General features: G+C 31.0%; 2 protein-coding genes across 3 annotated transcripts in view; one reads left to right on the top strand and one right to left on the bottom strand.

The window, feature by feature from the left end:
• LOC143054551 (UDP-N-acetylglucosamine transporter TMEM241 homolog) overlaps positions 1-4004 on the bottom strand; it is a 62248-nt gene extending 58244 nt beyond the window's left edge. For both annotated transcript variants that reach the window (XM_076227573.1, XM_076227574.1), the window contains exon 1: positions 3921-4004. The gene's annotated coding sequence lies outside the window, so the exon portion shown is untranslated. The remainder of the gene's footprint in view (positions 1-3920) is intronic.
• Positions 4005-4013: 9 nt separating this feature from the next.
• LOC143054550 (uncharacterized) lies at positions 4014-20953 on the top strand. Its single transcript, XM_076227572.1, has 10 exons — positions 4014-4104; positions 7060-7200; positions 8358-8453; positions 12055-12153; positions 12525-12623; positions 14544-14681; positions 15917-16015; positions 17873-17971; positions 18121-18228; positions 20019-20953. Exons 2-10 carry the CDS (start codon positions 7081-7083, stop codon positions 20388-20390), a joined length of 1230 nt encoding a protein of 409 aa, XP_076083687.1. The 5' UTR covers positions 4014-4104; positions 7060-7080; the 3' UTR covers positions 20391-20953.
• The last annotated feature ends 1134 nt before the right edge of the window (positions 20954-22087 follow it).

Here is a 22087-nt window from a genome sequence, read left to right as displayed (position 1 = left end):
CTCTCCTGTTCCAGTGTATTCATAATGTCAAAACGATAAAACAAAGGCAGCGGGAACTAGTCAAATGCTTACAGTACAGGATTATAGATTTATAATATGAGGAAGGCGCTACCTTAAATGCCAGTTTTATACATGTACATATTTATGATATACATGTGTACCTATACGCTGTATAGCTAACTATTAAATACTAAGACAATGTCTATATATATTGATTAATTGTTGGTTGTTTAACGTCCAGTGGCAAATATTTCATGCATGTTCAGAACGAATGTCCCAGGCTACATTAACATATTGTTTATGTCTAAAATAAAACTATAATTTCAGATGGAAAATGTTTAGGGAACGATCATTGAAATTGTCAAAATTTGATGAATAAAAAATCTGTTCAAGCAGAGGACAAAAAAAATATTTTGAATCCATACCTTCACCAAAAATGATTTTATCTTTCAGATATGCAAAATAAATTTAACTTTTATATATATCTAAAAACATTTAAAACTTCCCAAACCGCACAGATAATTAAGTCTGTACATAGTAATTTTTTAGGTAATAATGGCCATATTTGCCAATTTTGATAAACCTTAATACTAGTGTTAAATTTTGACTAAATAATTTAAATTGATAGCGCTGAAAGGCTTCGGTGAAAAAAATCTCACTCGAATAAAAAAACATTTGTATACCTGATCATCTTCAGTTTGTGAGTCTCATGTATTCAGAGTCAGTTTTATGTCATTTCTTGTATATATATATTTTTTGTTACATGTACATGATGTAGCTAGTCAAATGCTTATAGTAGAGGATTACAGATTTATATTAAACTCACATTGCAGTCTGCACGGTTAGCCACTACCCCGATGCCCCAGACTAGTAAAATTTCATTCAGACTAGCTGACTAGTGAGTTTTTGCAAAACATTGTTTGGACAAATCAGAAAAATGTCTTAATATTGATCTTCAGACTAGAAGTTGAAAAAGTTATCAGTGCAGACTGCATTGAGAGATTAGTGAGATCCTCACTACCCTGTGACATAATCTTGACATAAACCGGGTTACACTAAAGACCTGAAAGTGGACCTGAAAAGACCTGAAAAGACCTGAAAATATACGACTAAATTTATTCAAATTGCAATAACTTTTTTACTATTGGATGGAATTTCTTCAAGTTGGAATTTTATTAATTGTTAATATTCATATTTCATTAAAATTTAAATGTTTTAAATTAAAAACAATTTTATGATGCCAAAAGTTGGACCTGAATGAAGAAATGAAAAGACCTGAAGGGACCTGAAAATCTATGTCGACTAATATTCTAACTACCATTACTTTTTTAATAACCAATGGATATCTTTCAACTTTAGATTTTGTGAAACTAAAAGTTAGTTATAATGATAAAATTTAAAAAAAATATATGAAAAATACCATTTGGGTGTGAAAACTCTGAACTGAACGGAAAATTAAGTAACATAAATTTGCTTGAAAATTAAGACTGCTGTCAGATTTATTCAATATCTTTAACTGTTTTCAATCATTCTCCTTGAAATATGAATTTAGTTATAGGAAAGGTATAATATATCATTGAAATTATAAATAATTTTATCGAAAATATAATGGTTGAGTTACAAAATTCGGACCTTGTCGGTGAAACAAAACACATGAATGGATTTTAGGGGTAGTTGTATTTAAACTCGCAAAACATTGTTTTCCTATTTGTTTCTATTTTAGACAAAAGTCTATTGAAGAGAACGAATGACTTTATATTTATACAGGAACATATTTGAAAACAAAGTACATTGTTATTGATGAATCCTGAACCTAAAGAAAAGAAAGGAAGATTGTCCGTTGAAATTATTCAAACTAATACAACTTGCTTAAACTACATTAATTTATATTAAAGCAGGTCGTAAACTGTTTTATTTATAAAATAAAAGTATTAGTATTGCTTCCCCATAAATCATATGTAATTTAAAGAGTTCGTCGATTGGAATGTTTTAATTACATATGAACGTGTGACGGTTGTAATTCACACCTTGTATTGATATTAGGTGATAATTGGATCATTAGTCTAAATAAACATTTCATTTTAATCTTTTAATTGGATTATCACTATATCTTGTTACACAAACTAAACATTGCTCGGTCATCAACCATTGAATAGTTTTATCACAAGTTGCTTTTGACTCTTCTTGAATGAAAATGCAAATGTTTTATAAGATGATGAATTAACTAGCCAGGTTCATTCAGGACTTCATTTTTCATTCAGCAGGTCCGACGTTTGTCACGAAGTGAAGGTTCCAGACTTGGGACACCACAAAAATTGTGACGGGGTTATCGTAGTTTAAAGACATCAAACCTTTTTCTGAATTATTTATTTCTATGATATATTATGTCTCTTTGACTTATAAGTTTTGACATCCGAGTTGTGATTATTCTTTGGTATCTTCCGTCTTTTTTTTTTTACTTGTATCAGTTTTACATGTTTTACGTATCGGCATATTAGTATCTTCCGTCAATAAAAATTAGAAAGATGTGGTGTGACAATGAGACAGATCTCTACAAGAGACATAATGACATCGAACATGAAAAGTTATCAACCATATTTTTCGTCTATGTTTATTATTTTCGTTTTAAAAAAAATGTGGAATTTTAGGCTCATTCAGATTTTTAGTTTTCCGTTCAGGTCCGAGTTTTGACACCCCAACAATATTTTTCACATATTTTTTTTTATATTCTCATTATATTGAATTTTTTTTTTACAAAATCAAAAGTTGAAAGATATTCATTGAATATTAAAAAAAGTTATTGTAGTTAGAATTAGTCCGACATAGATTTTCAGGTCCCTTCAGGTATTTTCATTTCTCCGTTTAGGTCCAATTTTTGGCATCAAAAAATTGTTTTTAATTTAAAACATTTAAATTTTAATGAAATATGTAATAAAATTCCAACTTGAAGAAATTCCATCCAATAATAAAAAAGTTATTGCAATTTGAATAATTTTAGTCGTCTATTTTCAGGTCTTTTCAGGTCTTTTCAGGTCCACTTTCAGGGAATCCGGGTCCGTTCGCGCCCATTCACGTTCGCACCCACTCATGTTCGCCCCCTTTAACTTTCGCACCCTACATGTTCGCGCCTAATTTTAACTTTGTAATCAAGTAATATTCTTATAACGTATTATTGTTTTTTATTTTCAAAGTGATACAGCATTTTTTTTTTGTGTTGAATATAAATCTTAATCATGTTTTGGATAGTGTATTGTTACAAAAATTAATATTCCTTTCTAAATAAAGTGGGATTCTGTCAACGTTTTATTTTGTGTTGAATAACTCTTTATCATGTTTTGGTTAGTGTATTGCTATAACTTTGTTTCATTGACTTAATTGTTTCAAAATGAAGTGAGATATTCAGATTCTGACTACGTTTTTTTTTTTTGTGTGTTGATTAAATTTTATCATATTTTGGTTATAATATTGTATTGCTATATTTTATTGTTTCATTGTTTCAGATCAAAGGGACCCAGCTGTTAAAAACAATTATCTTTTGTGTTTTTCATTTAAAATCTTCAATCTTTTACTCATACCAAGCTATAAATACATTCAGTATTTACACGAAAGCTATTAAAAACAACAATGATGATTTTCCAATTATTCAACTGGAATTTGAATTAAAATTGGGCGCGAACGTGTAGAGTGCGAACGGACCTTGGGTGCGAACGTGCAAGGTGCGAACGTGTAGGGTGCGAAAGTATATTGGGCGCGAACGGACCTGATACCACTTTCAGGTCTTTAGTGTAATCCAGATAAACCCCCTTTTTTAATAAGTGATTAAAAATAATGAAGTGAAGAATAATGGGTATTTTACGCAGATGTAATTGAGTGGTCTGTACATTTAGCAGTTCATGTGATATTATTTAATAAATGAATACCTTTTAAATCAACAATATTTCATTCAAGATGCATGTCATCAATGATTGTCAATGTTGATGTGTCTATATCTTTTATCCGTCATTGGTTTTGTTTTATTGTATATCGACAGTTTCCGGTGTCAGTTTCATCCCATCATCAACAAATTAACTTTCACTGATTTCTTATCGATAAGCTCTAAGTCAGGCAAGTTTACGATTTGAAATTTTTAGTATACCGTGTGTTAAACAGTTTACAGCTAACAGTTGGACTCCTATTACACAAATCTTTATTGTGCGAATAAAAAAATGCAAAATAATAAAAATGCTAATTTTTTTGGTAAACAACACAGGCACTTGTTTCTATCCATTGGAAGACCCACTATCAACGTATATTCCAATGGATAGAAACAAGTGCCTGTGGTAAACAACTTTTCTGGGAAACTGAATTCGTTAATGATTTAGACCCTTTAGAAGATCGTCTGCAAATTGTTCAAAAAATATTTTGATAATCTATTATGGTAAGAGCTTCCAACAATTCCAATCTGCAGCTACAGTACTGGGTGACTCACAGGCGTGTGTAGTCCAAATAATTATGACGTCTGGCAAGGCTATTTTAATTTTTTCTGGGACGCCTTCCACAAAAAATTTTTAATAGCCTTGCCAGACGTCATAATTATTTGGACTCAGGGGTGTGTATCACTATTAACACAATGTATAACGCACTCCTGTCAACTGGCATATATTTTCACTCCAACAGTCCAAAACGTCAATGACCCACAGTGGGCGAAGAGTCTTTTTCACCTAATGTACATACTTCTCTTTTTCTCAACCACCACAAGTCTCCTAGGTGGTCACAGTTTTTGCTTTTATCATGTTTATGTTCAGACATTTTTTACCAAGATGATTTAACAGGATACACAAATTTTTAATTTATTAGTACAATAATTGAATGTATCTATATTTTCTAGCCTTTGCCAATCTAGGAACACCTCTACAATCAGAGTATATGAGGCAGGCATTACCTGTAAATGGGGACGAAGTCTGTATGAATTATTTTTTTGTAACTTAAATATTTGTTAAAAAAAAGAAAAGGAAATACCGTAACGTTTCCGATTTTGGTTCTGTTGTTAGGGATTTTAGTTGTGACGTTAATTAAATTATGACGCCATGTGCAATGTAAACAAAGAAACGCTATAATCAGGTAACGTTTTTTCATATATCAAGCATGTCTGACAGTCAAGGAATTATTAAAAATGAAATTGGTATTGCATGTTCCTTCCTATTTTATACTAGACTGATAAATATATATTTTACTCAAAGTTTCATACAAACGAGACCGGAAAAAGGAAGTACATTGTACATTTCTGCGCAGGTCCGGGATTTCAAAACACGACAAAAAAAAATTGAACGATTTTGAGTTCATTAGTACAATGAAAAATTCGGGAAATTTTCCCGAATTTTTTTTTTTATTGAATTTTCTACTGTTATTGGGGACTTCGTCCCCATAATATTCACCAGTATAAAATTTATAATAAACAAATGATAAAACTATCTTACACAAACAAAAAAATCATTATATATTGACCATGTTGACAGCCTCCACAATCATGACAATAAGACAAATTGTCAAGGTTTATTTACCATGATTATCATAAAAGCTTATACATGTACATTAAAATGTTCGTATAGATCTGCTATAAAATTTAATGTCTACTAAGCAGAATATCTCTATTATAATGATGATCTACTCCAAAAAATCAGAATGGCAGACATGGCAGGGATTTAGAAATAGTTAAAATGAATTATATACAAAAGATATACAGAAAAAAAATGTATGATTATATATGTATATATATACATGATATATAAAAATCACAAAAATACTGAACACTGCAAGGAACACTGAGGAAAACACATCAAACAAATGGATAACAACTGCTGTATTCCAAAGTTGGTACAGGCATTTTCTTATGTTGAAAACCCTTTTTATTGAAAATGATGAATTAAACCTGGTTTTAAAACTAGCTAAACCTCTCACTTGTATGACAGCTGCATTAAATTCCATTATACATGTTACATTGACACCGATGTGTACATGTGAATAAAACAAACAGACATACATGTAATACATGTAATAGGTTAAAATGTCACAGATACATGTAGGGGTACATCAGTCAACATTGTGTAATAATCCTAATCACTATAAAAACAAAAAAAATGTAACATAGAAGTACAAAAAGGCATATATATAGTCATAGTACATTGGAAAAAATGAAAGACAGGAATACACAATTTACAATAGCACAATGATGGGATGTAAAAGTAAAGAAACACAACAACCAGGCCATGAACAAGGCATAAAGACGCAGCAAATTAGCAAAAATGAAAGACAAGAATACAAAAATTATCATAGAACAATAACACTATGACAGAATATACAAGTACAGAGCCATGCCAAATGGATATGAACATCAAATACAAACTAAACAGTAAACATGGTAAAACCAATATTCATAAAGACAAATGAAAGAATAACATGTTAAGATGATAAACAGCGTCAGTACCCAAAGTCTATACTTCAAGACCATAATTTATGGGAACTGGATAGTACCAAGATCACGAAGATATATGATCAGTCCATACCAAGGAATGTTATCTTACAGTTCTCTTCTTTGTGATATGAAGCAGCTGGTATATTCTTTCATGCGGCTCAAAGTGCAAGCTTCTACATAGAGGTTCAAGCGTCCAGTTGGATAGAATATTTTTTGGCAAATACCACGGCAGAGAGGGTGAAAAAGGCATATCCTTTTGACAAATACCCCGGCAGCATTAAAAAATGAACGATATTCATTTGATAACAGTAAATTGGTGAAAAATACACTAGCTATCAACCAATCAAAATCCAGGATTCTTACATCATTTACATAAGGTGTAATTATAGATATGATTATGTTCAGCAAACAGCATACTACACATGCTTATTATTTCTTATACGCACCTGCATTTTCATTTTCAAAGGTTTACAAGTGCACAAGATATGACTTGATTCTTGAAAAAAAAGAGCATTAGCTATAGTTGAGTGTAGACATGCTAGAACATGTAGAAGGATAAAATCACTTGTAATCTAAATCTTCAATGTTTGAATGTTCTATAATTTCAGATAATACAAATCCCTTAAAGAATGGGATTAGCCGCATCCCGCCAAGAAGCATTCTGGGAGGCATGTGGGTTTGGACATATCCTGCGAGTTAAGAAATTTTTAGAAGCTGGTGACATTGATGTGAATTGGGTATCTTATACAGTAAGTTAGTGCTGAATAAAATTACTTTAAAAATGTATAGACTATTTGATTGATATATATAGACTGAACATGTGGATTCATTTATTTTCATGGATACCAATTTTTCGTGGATTGAGGAAAACATGCCTTTTCATGGATATTTGATATGGTGGATTTGCCAAAGTCTGTATCCAATTCTTTGGAAAATTTGTATTTTTGGATCATTTATAATCGTTGTTACCAATTCATGCAATTACCACGAATTCCATGAAAATTGGTATCCCATGAATAATAATGAATTCACATTAGTTACTATCTTCAGGATTCAGTTTGAGAATTGCTTTAAACATGTTAAATAGGAGTATGATATATGTCAGATATCATATAACTTAATAATGATAATTATTTAGTCTTGGTAGTGACATTATATATAGTTATAATAGTGCCAAAGTGGAAAACAAATGTATATAATCATGAAAATGATACTGGATAAAACCGATAAATATTTTTTTGTAAAATCTTAGTCTTATATATGTACCAAATTCTTGGATTTATAACATCAGCCAATAAAATGTATACTTTTAAATTTTTGAAAGTGTGTATTGATATCACTAGCATGATTATGACTAAATCAATGGATCCTTAAGGATGTATTCTTCTGACGTTTCAGTCTCGTTGAAATCTTGTTCTTTAATTATTTCAAAAACATGTGATACAAGTGGAAAATATCAATGAATTTTTAAAATATTATAATCAAACATAACTCTGTGAAAAAATTGTGTATTTACAATGAATAGTTTTTGAGTAATTCAGTTTTCAAATTTTTAATAGGACCAATCAAGTCAGTCTTTTTAGCCAAATTTTTTAGAAAATGGGTGTCAGAGGGATACAAAAAATGATTTTACAAGAATCATGTACATCCCATATCATTCTTGTCTTATGAAATTTCTTAGATATGTATTTTTTCAATCATTTATAACAAAAAAGTTAAAATTATGCATTTTGTTCTTAAAACTGAGAAAAATCACAAATTTACAAAATTGACAACATGGTAAATTTGACACAAAAAAGTATCAAAATATTGATACACAAGGGAAAATCTGAGAAAGGGTGGTTACATCATAAGATAGTTGTATGTTCCTGACTGATGAACAATGTCTTTATTTATTATTTTTCAGCATGACTGTTGCCCGATACATGTTGCTTCACAGGGTAAAACAGAGATAGTAAGACTTCTGATAGAGGCTAAATGTAATGTTAATGTACAAGATATTGTGAGTATGAATATAGTACTGGCAAATTACTGGTATCATTGATTGATTGTTGTTTGCTTAACATCCAGTGGCAAATATTTCAGGTACCTTCAGGAGTAACTGTTATCATTGATTGATTGTTTACTTAATGTCCTGTGGCAAATATTTCAGGCACCTTCAGGAGTAACTGTTATCATTGATTGATTGTTGTTTACTTAATGTCCAGTGGCAAATATTTCAGGCACCTTCAGGAGTAACTGGTATCATTGATTGATTGTTGTTTACTTAATGTCCAGTGGCAAATATGTCATGCAACTTCAGGAGTAACTAGTATCATTGATTGATTGTTGTTTGCCAAATCTAGTGGCAAATATTTCATGCATCTTCTGGAGGAGCTAGTGGTACAATGTATTATTGATTGATTGTTGTTTAGTTAATGTTCAGTGGCAAATATTTCATTTATCTTCAGGAGGGGTTGCTGATAAGATTGATTGTCTGTTATTTGCTTAACATCCAGTGGCAATTATTTCATGCAACTTCAGGAGGAGTTACTGGTATGACTGATTGTCTTATTTGCTTATTGTCCAGTAGCAAATATGTTATGCATCTTCAGGGGGAGATACAGGTATGTTTGCTTGTTGTTTGCATAATGTCCAGTGGCAAATATTTCATGCAACTTTAGGAGGAGATACTGGTATGATCGCTTAATGTTTGCTTAATGTCCAGTGGCAAATGTGTCAAGTATCTTCAGGAGGAGATACTGGTATGTTTGTCTGTTATTTGCTTAATGTCCAGTGGCAAATATGTCATGCAACTACAATAGGAGTTACTGGTATGATTGATTGTCTGTTATTTGCTTAATGTCCAGTGGCAAATATTTCATGCAACTTCAGGAGGAGATACTCAGGTATGATCGCTTGTTGTTTGCTTAATGTCCAGTGGCAAATATTTCATGCAACTTCAGGAGGAGTTACTGGTATGATTGATTGTCTGTTTGCTTAACGTCCAGTGGCAAATATTTTATGCATCTTCAGTAGAACTACTACAAGTTACCAGTATTTCATGATGCTACTCAAGGGTCCGGAAACGGTCATATATGCCAGACATGACCGATTTGGAAACTCAAAAGTCCTAAATCATTTATTGGGATTTAGGTGAAATTTTATTTTTCAACAGAAATAATTTCGGTCATTTCGTTGAGATTGAGTTTCAAATCGCCATTTTAAACATATTGTTGTTTTGTTATCGATTTTATGTAATTAAACTGCCACTCCAGTAAAGTGTTATAATCCTGAGGGCCCTCCTAATAGCTATATTAATGCCTCGGGGAGCTATGGGCTAATGATCGCCAATCTCTTTACCTGTGTTTTTAATTCATACCTGGCTATTTTAAATCACAAGCTCCGAACTAATATTATAAAGAAATTAAAATTCAATACCAACTGTCTTCATTATTTAATTACTTTTCAGCTAAGACAATTGTCAATTATGATTTAAAATTAAATTAAAACTTGATTTAATTTACGTAGAAAAAAGATTTTTTTCACTACTAACACACGTGCTTTGTTTACTATGATACGCATGCCTAAAATTCTCTTCCACAGATTTGACACTAAATCGTAAATTTAAAATGATTTCTTGCTAAATAAAGCAAGTGCAACTATTTTCATTAATATTCTTACACTATTAAAGGTAAAATATTAAAAAAACGATGTGTTCCTGTGAATTTGATAAACAAAACTAATCCCGGGAATAAGTCCGGAATTGTTCGTTTTAGTATTGTCGCATTACATCCGGTTTGAATTTCGACTTCAGAATCGAAAGAAACGTAAGCGATGACTGAGAAAATTACGATTTTGAGTCATTAAAATCATTTTATTCTTAAACTGTTGCCTTCCCTTAATTGCTCTTGATCGATTTTAGGAAAATGGTAGGATAAATCATGAAGTAAACGCGATGCAACAGTTAAACAAGTTCGTTGATGCTACGAGTAGGAGCATACTCATGCAGTAATGAGATTTTGACAATCTGTTTTTGAAAAGGGGCACCAACTTTTAAGTTATATGAAAATGACCGAAATTAGGTGAAAAAATTTCCGGATCCTTGATGCTACTAATCTTTATCTTTTAGACAATTAAAGTTTTTGCAAATGTATGTGAGGCCTGTCATTATAGAAGGTCTTTTTCCACTTTTAAATTGTGTTTGTTAATTATATGAGTATTAATATGAGGAGATATGGCATGATTGTAAATGATACAACTATCAATCGTAGTCAAGATCTTGTGTATGCAAGCAAATATAGGTCATGGTACTATCTTCAACAATGAATAAAAAACCTACTGTAATTTAAGCTATTAAAAGTCATGTGAAAGTTCAGACATGACAAAATATGAAACAATTCAATCCGGAAAACCAAAACCTTATATTCAGTGTAAGAATATCCCAGGAAGAAAAAACATTCTGTACAGTAACAAACTAATAGATTAAAAAAGTATTTGAACGTCTTATATGGATTTAAGTGTAACACATGTCTTTTCTTTGTTGATTGCCCTGTGATAATTCTGTTCTATATACATATACTTCTTTGGATTCACGTTTATAAGTTTGATACCAGTTTTCATGACTTTCATGGTTATAGTTGAAACGCATTTTACCAATGAAAAAAACAAAAACACTCTTAGTATAATTGGAAGTTTAGTATGACGTCCATTATCACTGAACTAGAATTCATATTTGTTTAGGGGCCAGCTGAAGGACACCTCCGGGTACATTGAAGACCAATTGCTGTATGGTCAGGTTGTTATCGCTTTGACACAATCCCCATTTCCATTCTCAATTTTATTTTATTATAATAAACAATCGAAAAACAGATAGGATAGAAAGCAACAATGACAACCAATTAATTACAGTAATACCTACATGATGATGTACTCTTGAGAGGTTGTTAAAAGGCAGTGTACCAGTTTTGTCTTCTTTCTTTTTACTGCTGTCTCATTGTGTGCAACAGTGTTTTTCCACAACTTTCAAATATCATCCTTGTTAAAAGGGAAGTTTCAAATACAATCTTTTTTCTAGAAATCATAGAATCACATCTATAACACAATCTTTAAAATCATTTTAGATAGCATCTTATCCTTGCAATAGAGTTTCACATTACCACTAAAAGACAGTGAGGATTACACTAAAATTAAATGGTACTCAACTTTCGTTTTATTTTTATTTTTCTGATGTACATTGCAGGGTTCTCGTTAAGGACTTTTAAAGGCGAGTCCAGGGACTCATCATTTTTGGCCATGGTGAGTCCAACAGCAAGGAGAAGATATTTTATTGCAATATAATGTAATATTTAAGTCTCTATGGCCTAACAAAGCAATGAAATGACATTAAATTCAGATTACTTTTTAAACTTTTGCTATAAAATGATGATATTGTGTTTAACTGTGTTTAGTTTATACAAAATATTTCTATCTTCATGCATCTGTGGACTCCCTAGTTTTGAAAATGATGAGTCCAGGACTCATGGACTCACCTTAGTGAGAACCCTGCATTGCATAAACATGTAGCTTGATCATGTTGATCTCTTAAATGTGTTAAAGATATTGGATTTTTTTCTCATTTTCAGAGAGGAAATACACCACTCCATCATGCAGCTATGAAGGGCCATGGGGATATTATAAAGATATTGGTGGAGGCTGGAGCTGAGGTCAATGTACAAGATAAGGTATCAGCATTTTCATCAGTCTTTTCAACTTAAGGGGGTACAGAATGTCAAAAGGAATAAACTCTTTAAAAATCAGCTGAACCTTTTAATTATATACTATCGGTTAATAGAAATGAAACTTCTCAATGATCAAAATTAGTGTTTGTCAAACTGCTATATATCCAATTAAATTAAACCTGTTAATTGTGTGGTTCAAATTTCTTGAATTTTTGTCAACACACCAAAGTAAATATTTTGTCAAAGATATGTACTTGGGAGTCAAAGTCTGTAATATGAAAATATATAGATATTAGAAGATGTGGTATGAGTGCCATTGAGACAACTCTCCATCCAAATCATGATTTGTCTATAATTTCTGTTGTATTTTTCAGAATGATTGGACTGCATTACACTGTGCTTGTTATTGGAATCATAGTAAGGCTGTAAGAGTTCTACTCAATCTTGGTGCAGATATCACCTTACAGAATAAAGTAGGTACAAACAATGTTAGACTGCATGAAGCTTTAAGGGAGTTCGCTTCTCAGTTTCAAAGTAATTAACCTTTCAAAACACTAGTTTATATAGATAGGGGATTAATACAGGATTCCAAAGAGCAATAAAAATATATAGGTCACCGTGCTTGTTTTCGAAATAAAGGCCATTGAAATTTTGGCGGGAAAATATTCTCTCTTAACTTTTCATAGCTTTATCATTGACAAGTTGAAGTTCTCAAAAACTGTTAAAAAGTAATTAAAATTTTAAAAGACTTTTACAGATGGCTTATCATTATACATGTAAAAGAATTACAAAAAGAAAAATGGGGGTCACCGAGCAAATTTTTTTAATGCATTCAAATGGATAAAACAAGAGGATTCCGAAACCTGGCAAAACATCTAAAACAGCACAAGCCAGCTTCCTTAAATAATAACACTGAAAATATTAGGGAACGACCATTTAACTTCAAAAAGGGGGGTATACAAATCATATGTCAGACTCCATGTTGCTGTAAATAATCATACTATTTAGTAAATGATAAATAATATTAGGGAACGACCATTTAATTTCAAAAAGGGGGGTATACAAATCGTATGTCAGACTCCATGTTGCTGTAAATAATTATACTATTTAGTAAATGATAAATAATATTAGGGAACGACCATTTAATTTCAAAAAGGGGGGTATACAAATCGTATGTCAGACTCCATGTTGCTGTAAATAATTATACTATTTAGTAAATGATAAATAATATTAGGGAACGACCATTTAATTTCGAAAAGAGGGGTATGTAATTCTGTCCCCCAATTTGACGGGAAAAAAAGGTTCTGGTCAAGCAGATGACAAAAGAAGAAAGATTTTCCCCATACCTTATAGTGTTGAATTTTATAAAAAAAAATTGATAGCGTTGAAAACTGAATAAAATTTATCGGCCAAACTTTTGACTGAGATAAAAAAAAACATACCCCCCTTGAATTCGAGTTAAATGGTTACTCTCTTATAGAATATTCATTGGTTATAGGATTTGGAGATAACAAAAGACTTAAATAAAATATTTTCTGTGTTGAATAGGTGCCAATTTTTTGGTCAAAATCTGGTTTAATTTGTTTATATGACAATAAAGATTATTATTATGTTATTAATTTATGTATTTAATGGGAGATAACTCTACTTCATTCATGATAATGATTTTTTCACAGAAACTGATAGATAAGTCAACATTTTTTTTAAGTCATCTGTGTCTGTATCCAGGGTTTTGCACATTTTGCATTTTTTTTTTTAAATGAATTTTGCAAAAGCGAAGTTGTTAATGCATCAGTCAACATCAAAACATGTTTACATCACAAGGGAAATAACTCAATGTGCACACATCTCTGAAATTGTTTTTATAACACTACATCAATTTTCTAAAATGTTTTTTTTTTAAATTTTACAGTGTAAAAAACGTATAAAGTAGAATGAAATCATCAAGTGTTAGCAAGTAAAATGAGACAAATTTGATGACACTCCATAGGGTTGATATCAAAGAAAAAACAAGCAAAAAATATATTTCTGTCAAAATGATGATGAAGAACATTTTGTCCTCACTTTCAGAAATAGGTGAAATCCATCAATTTCACATCAATATTTATTTCATGATTGAATCATTTTCATCACAGAATTTATTTTTGAAAGTTTCAACCTAAATGTATTCCAGAAGCATAGAGATCAGGTGTACAGTCATAAAAATTTACTCGGTAAGTGGGGTACAAAATTTGTCCTCGATACACAAATACATTATTTTGATTGGTTGAATTTTAAGTCTGATCACATTTCAAATTTTTATAACTGGATGACCAGTTCTCTAATGTAATATAGTTACTGTTCTTTCAAAGTACCACTTATATTTATCGGTAGTCCTATTTTATGAATTTTAGGATAAAAGAACAGCCCTTCTTGAAACAGCAAGATCACAGGAAAAGGATGATGAGTCGTTAGGGGAGATAACTCACATGTTAATTGCAGCAGGAAGTGATCTGAATTGTAAAGGATGTAGTGATCTTGGAGATTTAGAGGTGAGTTGTTAGGGGAGATAACTCACATGCTAATTTCAACAGGAAGTGATCTGAATTGTTAAGGTTGTAGTGATCTTGGAGATTTAGAGGTGAGTCGTAAGGGGAGATAACTCACATGCTAATCTCAGCAGGAGGTGATCTGAATTGTGAAGGATGTAGTGATCTTGGAGATTTATAGGTGAGTTGTTAGGGGAGATAACTCACATGCTAATCTCAACAGGAAGTGATCTGAATTGTAAAGGTTGTAGTGATCTTGGAGATTTAGAGGTGAGTTGTTAGGGGAGTTAACTCACATGCTAATCTCAGTAGGAAGTGATTTGAATTGTAAAGGATGTAGTGATCTTGGAGATTTAGAGGTGAGTTGTATGGGGAGATAACTCACATGCTAATCACAGCAGGCAGTGATCTGAATTGTAACGGTTCTAGTGATCTTGGAGATTTAGAGGCGAGTTGTTAGGGTAAATAACTTACATGCTAATAGCAGCAGGAAATTATCTGAATTGTAAAGGTTGTAGCAATCTTAAAGATTTAGAGGTAAATAAATTAAACATTGGAAATCTTGAACTTAATTATTAATGCTTTGCATAATATTCTTACAGCCATATCAAGGGTTCTTTGCTTAAGATAGTTATAATTGCCCTAAACAAAATTTTGCAATTGGAATGGGACTCACATTTTTGACAGTCTGATCGCAATAGTAAAGAAATTTTTTTTAAATCTCAGTCCAATACATCCTCATTCTGTTACAAATATCCCTGATCTGCACCTAAGACAATAAAAAATAATTGTAAACAGTGTCTGACATTCATCATAACATCATGTGAATGATTTATATACTACAACAATGTTTAATACATTGTCTCTTTTCTACAAAGAAATTACTTTTACGAAAAAAAGAAATCCACCTGGGAAAATAGCCTCCAGTTCGTAAGGGACAATTATGCTTATTGCAAATATTTCAATTGCCTTCTTTTTTTTCTCATCATCCCTGGTTTTTCTGAGGCTTCTTCTCTTATTGTAATGTTTTTATTATTTTGAAAAATGTGACAGGGTAATGATCGCTATAATTAAGGTTGCATTTTGAAAATTTTTATATGGATTAAATAAGAATTTTTTCAATATCGCATAAATTAAAGTTGCATTTTAGTCTAAGATGACATAATCGCATAAATAAATTCACACAATAATTACACAATAATTTCTGAATTAACAGTAATTGGATGTGTATGTTTCAGGCAGATTTTACTGGTTTAATGTATGCAGCTTACCATAATCATCCTGATGTCGCCAGTGCACTCATTGAAGGAGGCTGTCAGATTAATGCATATGGATCTGTAAGTTAAATCTCATGAATATTCATAGCATTGTGTCATGAATATTCATAGCATTGTGTATTGAATTTTTATTTTCATTGGTAGTTTTTTGTGTAATGAGGAAACATTTGGTGGATTTTTTATTTTGTGGTTTTAAACAAATTTTGCTTACAAATTATAGGACACTGGTATTAAGTCTAAAAAAATTGTGGTTTACTTATATCAACCATATTTACCAAAATCAGACTTGCAATTTAATGTGGTACCCAACACAATGACTAAAATTAATTTGGCACGTTTAATTTTCGTAACATTTTGACAAAATATTTACTTTGACCCTTTGAAAAAAATATAAAAATTTCAAAAAACTTGAACCAATCACTTTCTCTGAAAAAAATGGTTAGATATATAGTAGTTTAACAAACACTAATTTTGATCATTGAGAAGCTTAATATTTTCTTTACAATACAATGTGATTAAAAGGTTAAGCTGTTTTTACCGAGTTTTCTCCCTGTAGCGTTAGGTACCACCTTTAACCGTTTTAGAGAGTAGGAAGGGACTCCCATGTCTCTCATCAATAAATGTTTTTTTTGAGGAGTAGTCACATACACCAATTTGAAATGACCCATGTCCACAAAACAAAAATCAGTCCTTAAACTAAAGTACATCACTTTACCAAGTAAAAAAATCAAACTTTAATCTTCTTTTAAGGTGGTACCTAACACTACAGGGAGATAACTCTCTAAAATCAGCTAAACGTTTTAACTACGTTGCGTTGTGAAGGCATTTTAAAGCTTTTCAATGATCAAAATTAGTGTTTGTCAAACTGCTATATAACCAGTGTATTTTTTCTGATAAAATGGTTGGTTCAAATTTTTTGAAATTTTTATATTTTTGTCAAAGGGTCAAAGTAAATACTTAGTCAAAATGTTATGAAAATTAAACGAGCCAAAATAATTTTAGTGAAAGTGTTAGGTACCACCTTAAATGAATTCATAAAAGTGGTAGCAAACAGTGCTAAATGAATTGCCAATGAGCCATCACGAAAGGGCTAAAAGTTTTAATTTTGAGTGTCCACAAAATAAGTTTCCTATGGATGTCAATGTTACAGTGAAACCTGTTTAAACCGAACGTCTTCGGGACTTAAGATTTTGTTCGGTTTTGGCCAATGTTCGGTTTTATCAGGTTCACAATGCACATAATTTGATATGACGGTGCTTACGATTAGGTTTGATTTAGACAGGTTTTCGGTTAATGCAGGATTTGGTTTAGTCAGGTTTCACTGTATATTTATTTTTGTGTGAAATTTTTGACTGTATTAAGAAAATGATGTACTCATCTAGCTACTTATCCAATAAATTGTTATTTATAGTTCTGAAGTTATTTAGCCAATTAATTATTATTAGTTGTGAATTTGTTAAAGTAAAAAATCAGAGAGAGTAAAATATCTAAATAAGAATGCAGTAAATAATCTTAAATATTTTCAAAAAAATAATTTACTGTTAAAGAAAAGCACAAAAGGCTTAAAGTTATGGCTGTAAAGTAAAGAATAATCTAATGTATACAAGATTGTAAAGATTTACATTGCAATTTGATAACAACTAATTTGCTAATTTAAGTCATATTAAAGTTACCGCCCAAAAAGCAATATATTTTTTTTAAAAGTTAAGAAAAGTTACACAAATTATCTCCCTTTTATCAGGTACTGTACAGGTACTACCTCTACATTATGTTAATCTTTAAGTCACCATTTGCATATTAGGTAATCGAACTGGAATTACTGAAGATGTGCAAAGCTTAGACATCTGATTGCCATATATGTTTAACGAATTATTATTATTTTCATGCAGTACATTTTATATAGTTTTATTTTGACAGAATTTATGGACAGCCCTTCACTGGGCAGCAGATAGGGGACATGAAGAAATGGTGTATCTTCTACTAGGGTCCGGGGCTGACCCTACAAAAAGAGGACAGGTGTGTATTTCAATGAGGGGTAAAAATGATGTTTTGATTAAACAGATTGAAATATTGAAAATTTAGCAAAAATTAATATATCAATTTTCTTAGAATGTTCTTTCTCTTTTTTATACTCATTTCAATCAAGTTTCTCGATTTTATTACAGAGAAATGAATTAGCGGCTGATCGAGCAGAAAGTCCTGAACTGAAAGAGATGTTACATAATGCTGTTAATATGTTTAATGAATTAGCTACATTGAATCCAGGTTCTAATGTAAGTACTGGTACAATGTAACATGCCTAATCTGACACCTGGGTATTCCATCATCCTGCTTTAACGGACACATTTTCATTGTCCCAAAATATGCCTATCCCTGTAGAAAAAACCTAAGTATTACCATGATTACAACACCTTGCTTAAGGATGTACACCTCTGATGAGCCAAAAATTTCTGGAATTAAACTTTTTTTCTTAACCTGATTTTGGGGTTTATAAGACTGTAACAAAATAATTGGTGAAGAAAAAATCATATGGCGGGGCACTTCTTTTTTTGCTACGGTCCTTTGAAAGTACCCAATTTTATAGATTTTTCCCATTTTTCATCGATTTTTAGCTGTTTTTGGGCTATTATCGTGAAAAAAATCACAGTTCCACAATTAAACTTTTTTTCGTACTTTCTATAAAGATGAAGTGGGTCAATCTGAATAAATTTTACTCAAAAAAACTATAGGTAGGTGTTAATATAAGAAAGTTTTATCATATTTTGACTCTTTTTTGTGTAAAATTTACCATGCTGTCAATTTTGTATTTTTGTGATTTTTCTCAGTTTTAAGAACAAAATGCATATTATTTGAACTATCTTAATATAAATGATTGAAAAAATATATATATAAGAAATTTGAAAAGACCAAAATGATATGGGATGTACATGATTCTTGTTAAATCATTTTTTGTATCCCTAACCCATTTTCTCAAAATTTTGGCTTAAAATACTGACTTGATTGGTTGTAAAATTTTAAAACTGAATTACTCAAAAACTATTCATTGTAAATACACAATTTTTTCACAGAGTTATGTTTGATTATAATATTTTTAAAATTCATTGATATATTCCACTTGTAATTCATGTTTTGGAAATAATTTAAGAACGAGATTTCAACGAGACTGAACGAGACTGAAAAGTTTTTTCAGGTCCCCCAGAGTGTCATATTGCACAGGTTTCACTGTAATTACATGATATGTTAGATTTTTGAGAAGAATGCTTGCTCATTGAAAACATATGTGACAAAAAGATTACCCTGCAATCTTGGAGAAAATGAAATGCCAATAGTAGTATATCTAGTCATGGGAAAAAGTATTTACTCTTTTGAAATGAAGGAAAATTATACAGGAAGTAGTTTGAATGAACATATAAATATGCAAAACAAACAAACAAACGAATAACTGAATTACCAAATGTATCAATTATTCTCAGTTCTTCATTGGTCAAAGTTCAATAATGACGTCAAATTTTCTTGCTTTCTTCTAAATTTCCTATTGTGATGATCCAAATAATGTCTTCGCATAAAAAGAACTATAAAAAGAACCTGGTTTTTGTTTGTCGATCATTGAAAAAGAAAATTGAAGTATGTTTACATATTGCCTAATGATCATTATATCTTATAGAAACAGATTCCACCACTGCATGTGGTACATGTACTTTAAAAATATTTCTCCATATGAGGCTCATCTCTATTCAAAATAGTTCTTTTTCAGAACTGCTGAATATTCCAGGACCTCAATAATTCGATTTCAGTTTATCCTTATATACTTCAGGTCCCCCATAAATAAATTTCAGGACAGCATTAAATTGTATTGCGAGGCTCTTGAAATAATTGTGGACCTCTATAAATAGCTTTTTAGTTAAGGATATCTTGAAATTCAGTTGTAGAGGTCCTGGGATATGTAAAATTTGACTGATTATTTATGGAGATACTGAAATTTTTTGTGCTATAAAAAATTTCAACCTAAATATTTCTTTTAATAAATCATTTCCAGTATGTAATTTTTTTTATTTTATTCCAGGCAAAAGTTTCTAGTGAACAAAAACCAAAACTAGAGACAGAATCAAATTATCATGAAGAATCACCTGTAAAAAAAGACATTATAAGCTCAGAAACTGTGACACAAAAGGATACAGATGTAATGTACAATAAAGAAAGTATACAAAGTCAAGATCCTGGAACCGATATCTGTGATCAAGTAACAAATCTAAAAATAGACTCTCAAGAAACTACTTCAATTGAAACAGAAAGTAGGAAATCTCTTGAAACAAACACTATGTTAACTGAGGAATCAAGTCACCTTGACCTTGCTCAAAAGACAGAAGAAAGTGATCAGAAGGAAAAAGATATTTCAGAAGACAAAACAGGACAGACAGAAGTATTATGTACATGATAAACTGTCAGCAATAAATATGTATTAAATGGTTGTATAATTTAAGTGATTGACTGTGGTCTAAATAATTATCTAAATGGAACCAGGAAGAAAAATTTCACTAAAAAACATGTATTGATGTGTTTCCCTTTAGATCTGAATTTCTTATTTTCACTTCGTTTTCTAAACACTCGTACATGCAGCTATCTTTTCATTTTGAGTCCTTTCCTTAAGCCGACCCTGACTAGTCTTAATCTAAGATGCAATATTATGTTTGTATGTTAAACATTTAAATAATAATGTAGTTGAGAATTTGGGTTGTTTTGTTTTGTAATTTTTTACATTTGAATTTTAAGGTTTTCTTGCTGTAGAATACTTTTAACTTCTATAACACAAAGTCCATCTATTTTAGCTACCTGTGACTTTTGATATAAAATGTATGTGATTATATTTTTTATCTGTATTTCAATTATACTTGCCATATTTATATGCTTCTGCCAAATTGTATTTTAAGATGTAAATATAAGAATAAACATAATTCATGCACAGTAGGCATTGCCATTGCAAAGATAGAAAGACTACAATTTAGTACTGTACTTTTGATTAGGGTGCTATAAACAGTTTCGTACTAAAAACTAGGGGTATTTCCCCAGTGAGATTTACATACTGATGGAATTCCCTGCTATTTATATACCACTAAATGAAAAAGTTGATTGTTTTTTATGTTCAATGTGAAAAACATATATTGAAGTTCAATTAAAATGCCACTTTTGTCAAGATTTAAAAAAAAAAAAAGGTTTTTGTGACTTCCTACTATATGGGAGGCAACTCCATAAACAGCTGATTTTCACCTGTTGCAAAAAGCACTTTGATTTGTCAGGTAAGATAGCTCCTTTCGGAGCAGGCGAACGTAGGCTGAAACTACATTTTCTTAAATCAGCCGGATAAGCTCTTCGAAATGCATATTATAAGAAATCTCAAATATATGCACAGGTTACTGATCCGTGTGTCCAAAGGTGGTCTGTTTTTAAGGTTTTTTAGGGGGAAAATGCCTAATTTCCAGCTGATAACTTGTACCAATTTGCATGTTTAAACAAGAGATGTTGGATTTTTTTTTATTTATTCAGAAAGTTCATAGAATTATCTTTCCATTGATGTATAGATATCTATATAACTATGAATATCTGACTTCTGCATGATGGGTCCACTATTACATGCCCTGTTACAGAATGACGTCACGTAAAAAACTGTTGATTGCACCCTTAAGGCATTAGAAATATGCCCAAATATTCTAATTTTCGTGTTTAAAATTTATCAAGACAGCTCAGGTGCAGGTTATTTTCAGCATGTACATATCAATTGTCATTTTTGTAACCATTATGCTCAATTGCAGCTTAGTCTTTGTTTATTTTATGCACAAACAGTTGTGAAGCATCCAATTTTTCTTGAGTTCAATTTGATAGGCAAATTTGCTATGTTTTTCAGATTTATAGTCGCATATAGTTTTATTCCCATTTTTTTCATGACATGTCCAAAGTGTATGAAACTGAGTTTTCAGATGAAGAACAGCAATATTTAAAGTCAAAACTTTTTAGATTTAATATATATAATGGCTGTCAGATTTGGTATGGTGCAACCAATGCAGATGGATATGGCATTATAAGGCCATCTTTTAGAGGCAAACATCAAAATTTCACTGTACACCGCCTTCAATACTT

The sequence above is a fragment of the Mytilus galloprovincialis genome, chromosome 12 (assembly GCF_965363235.1).
Source record: "Mytilus galloprovincialis chromosome 12, xbMytGall1.hap1.1, whole genome shotgun sequence".
NCBI classification, from domain to species: domain Eukaryota; kingdom Metazoa; phylum Mollusca; class Bivalvia; order Mytilida; family Mytilidae; genus Mytilus; species Mytilus galloprovincialis.
This window is presented reverse-complemented; position numbering and strand designations above follow the sequence as displayed.

Bases quoted from the DNA above. Each gene is read 5' to 3' on its own strand.
- LOC143054550 (XM_076227572.1), top strand. From the start codon at position 7,081: ATGGGATTAGCCGCATCCCGCCAAGAAGCATTCTGGGAGGCATGTGGG. The intron at 12,154-12,524 runs GTATCAGCATTT...TGTATTTTTCAG, and splicing joins AGGTCAATGTACAAGATAAG to AATGATTGGACTGCATTACA. The intron at 18,229-20,018 runs GTAAGTACTGGT...ATTTTATTCCAG, and splicing joins CATTGAATCCAGGTTCTAAT to GCAAAAGTTTCTAGTGAACA.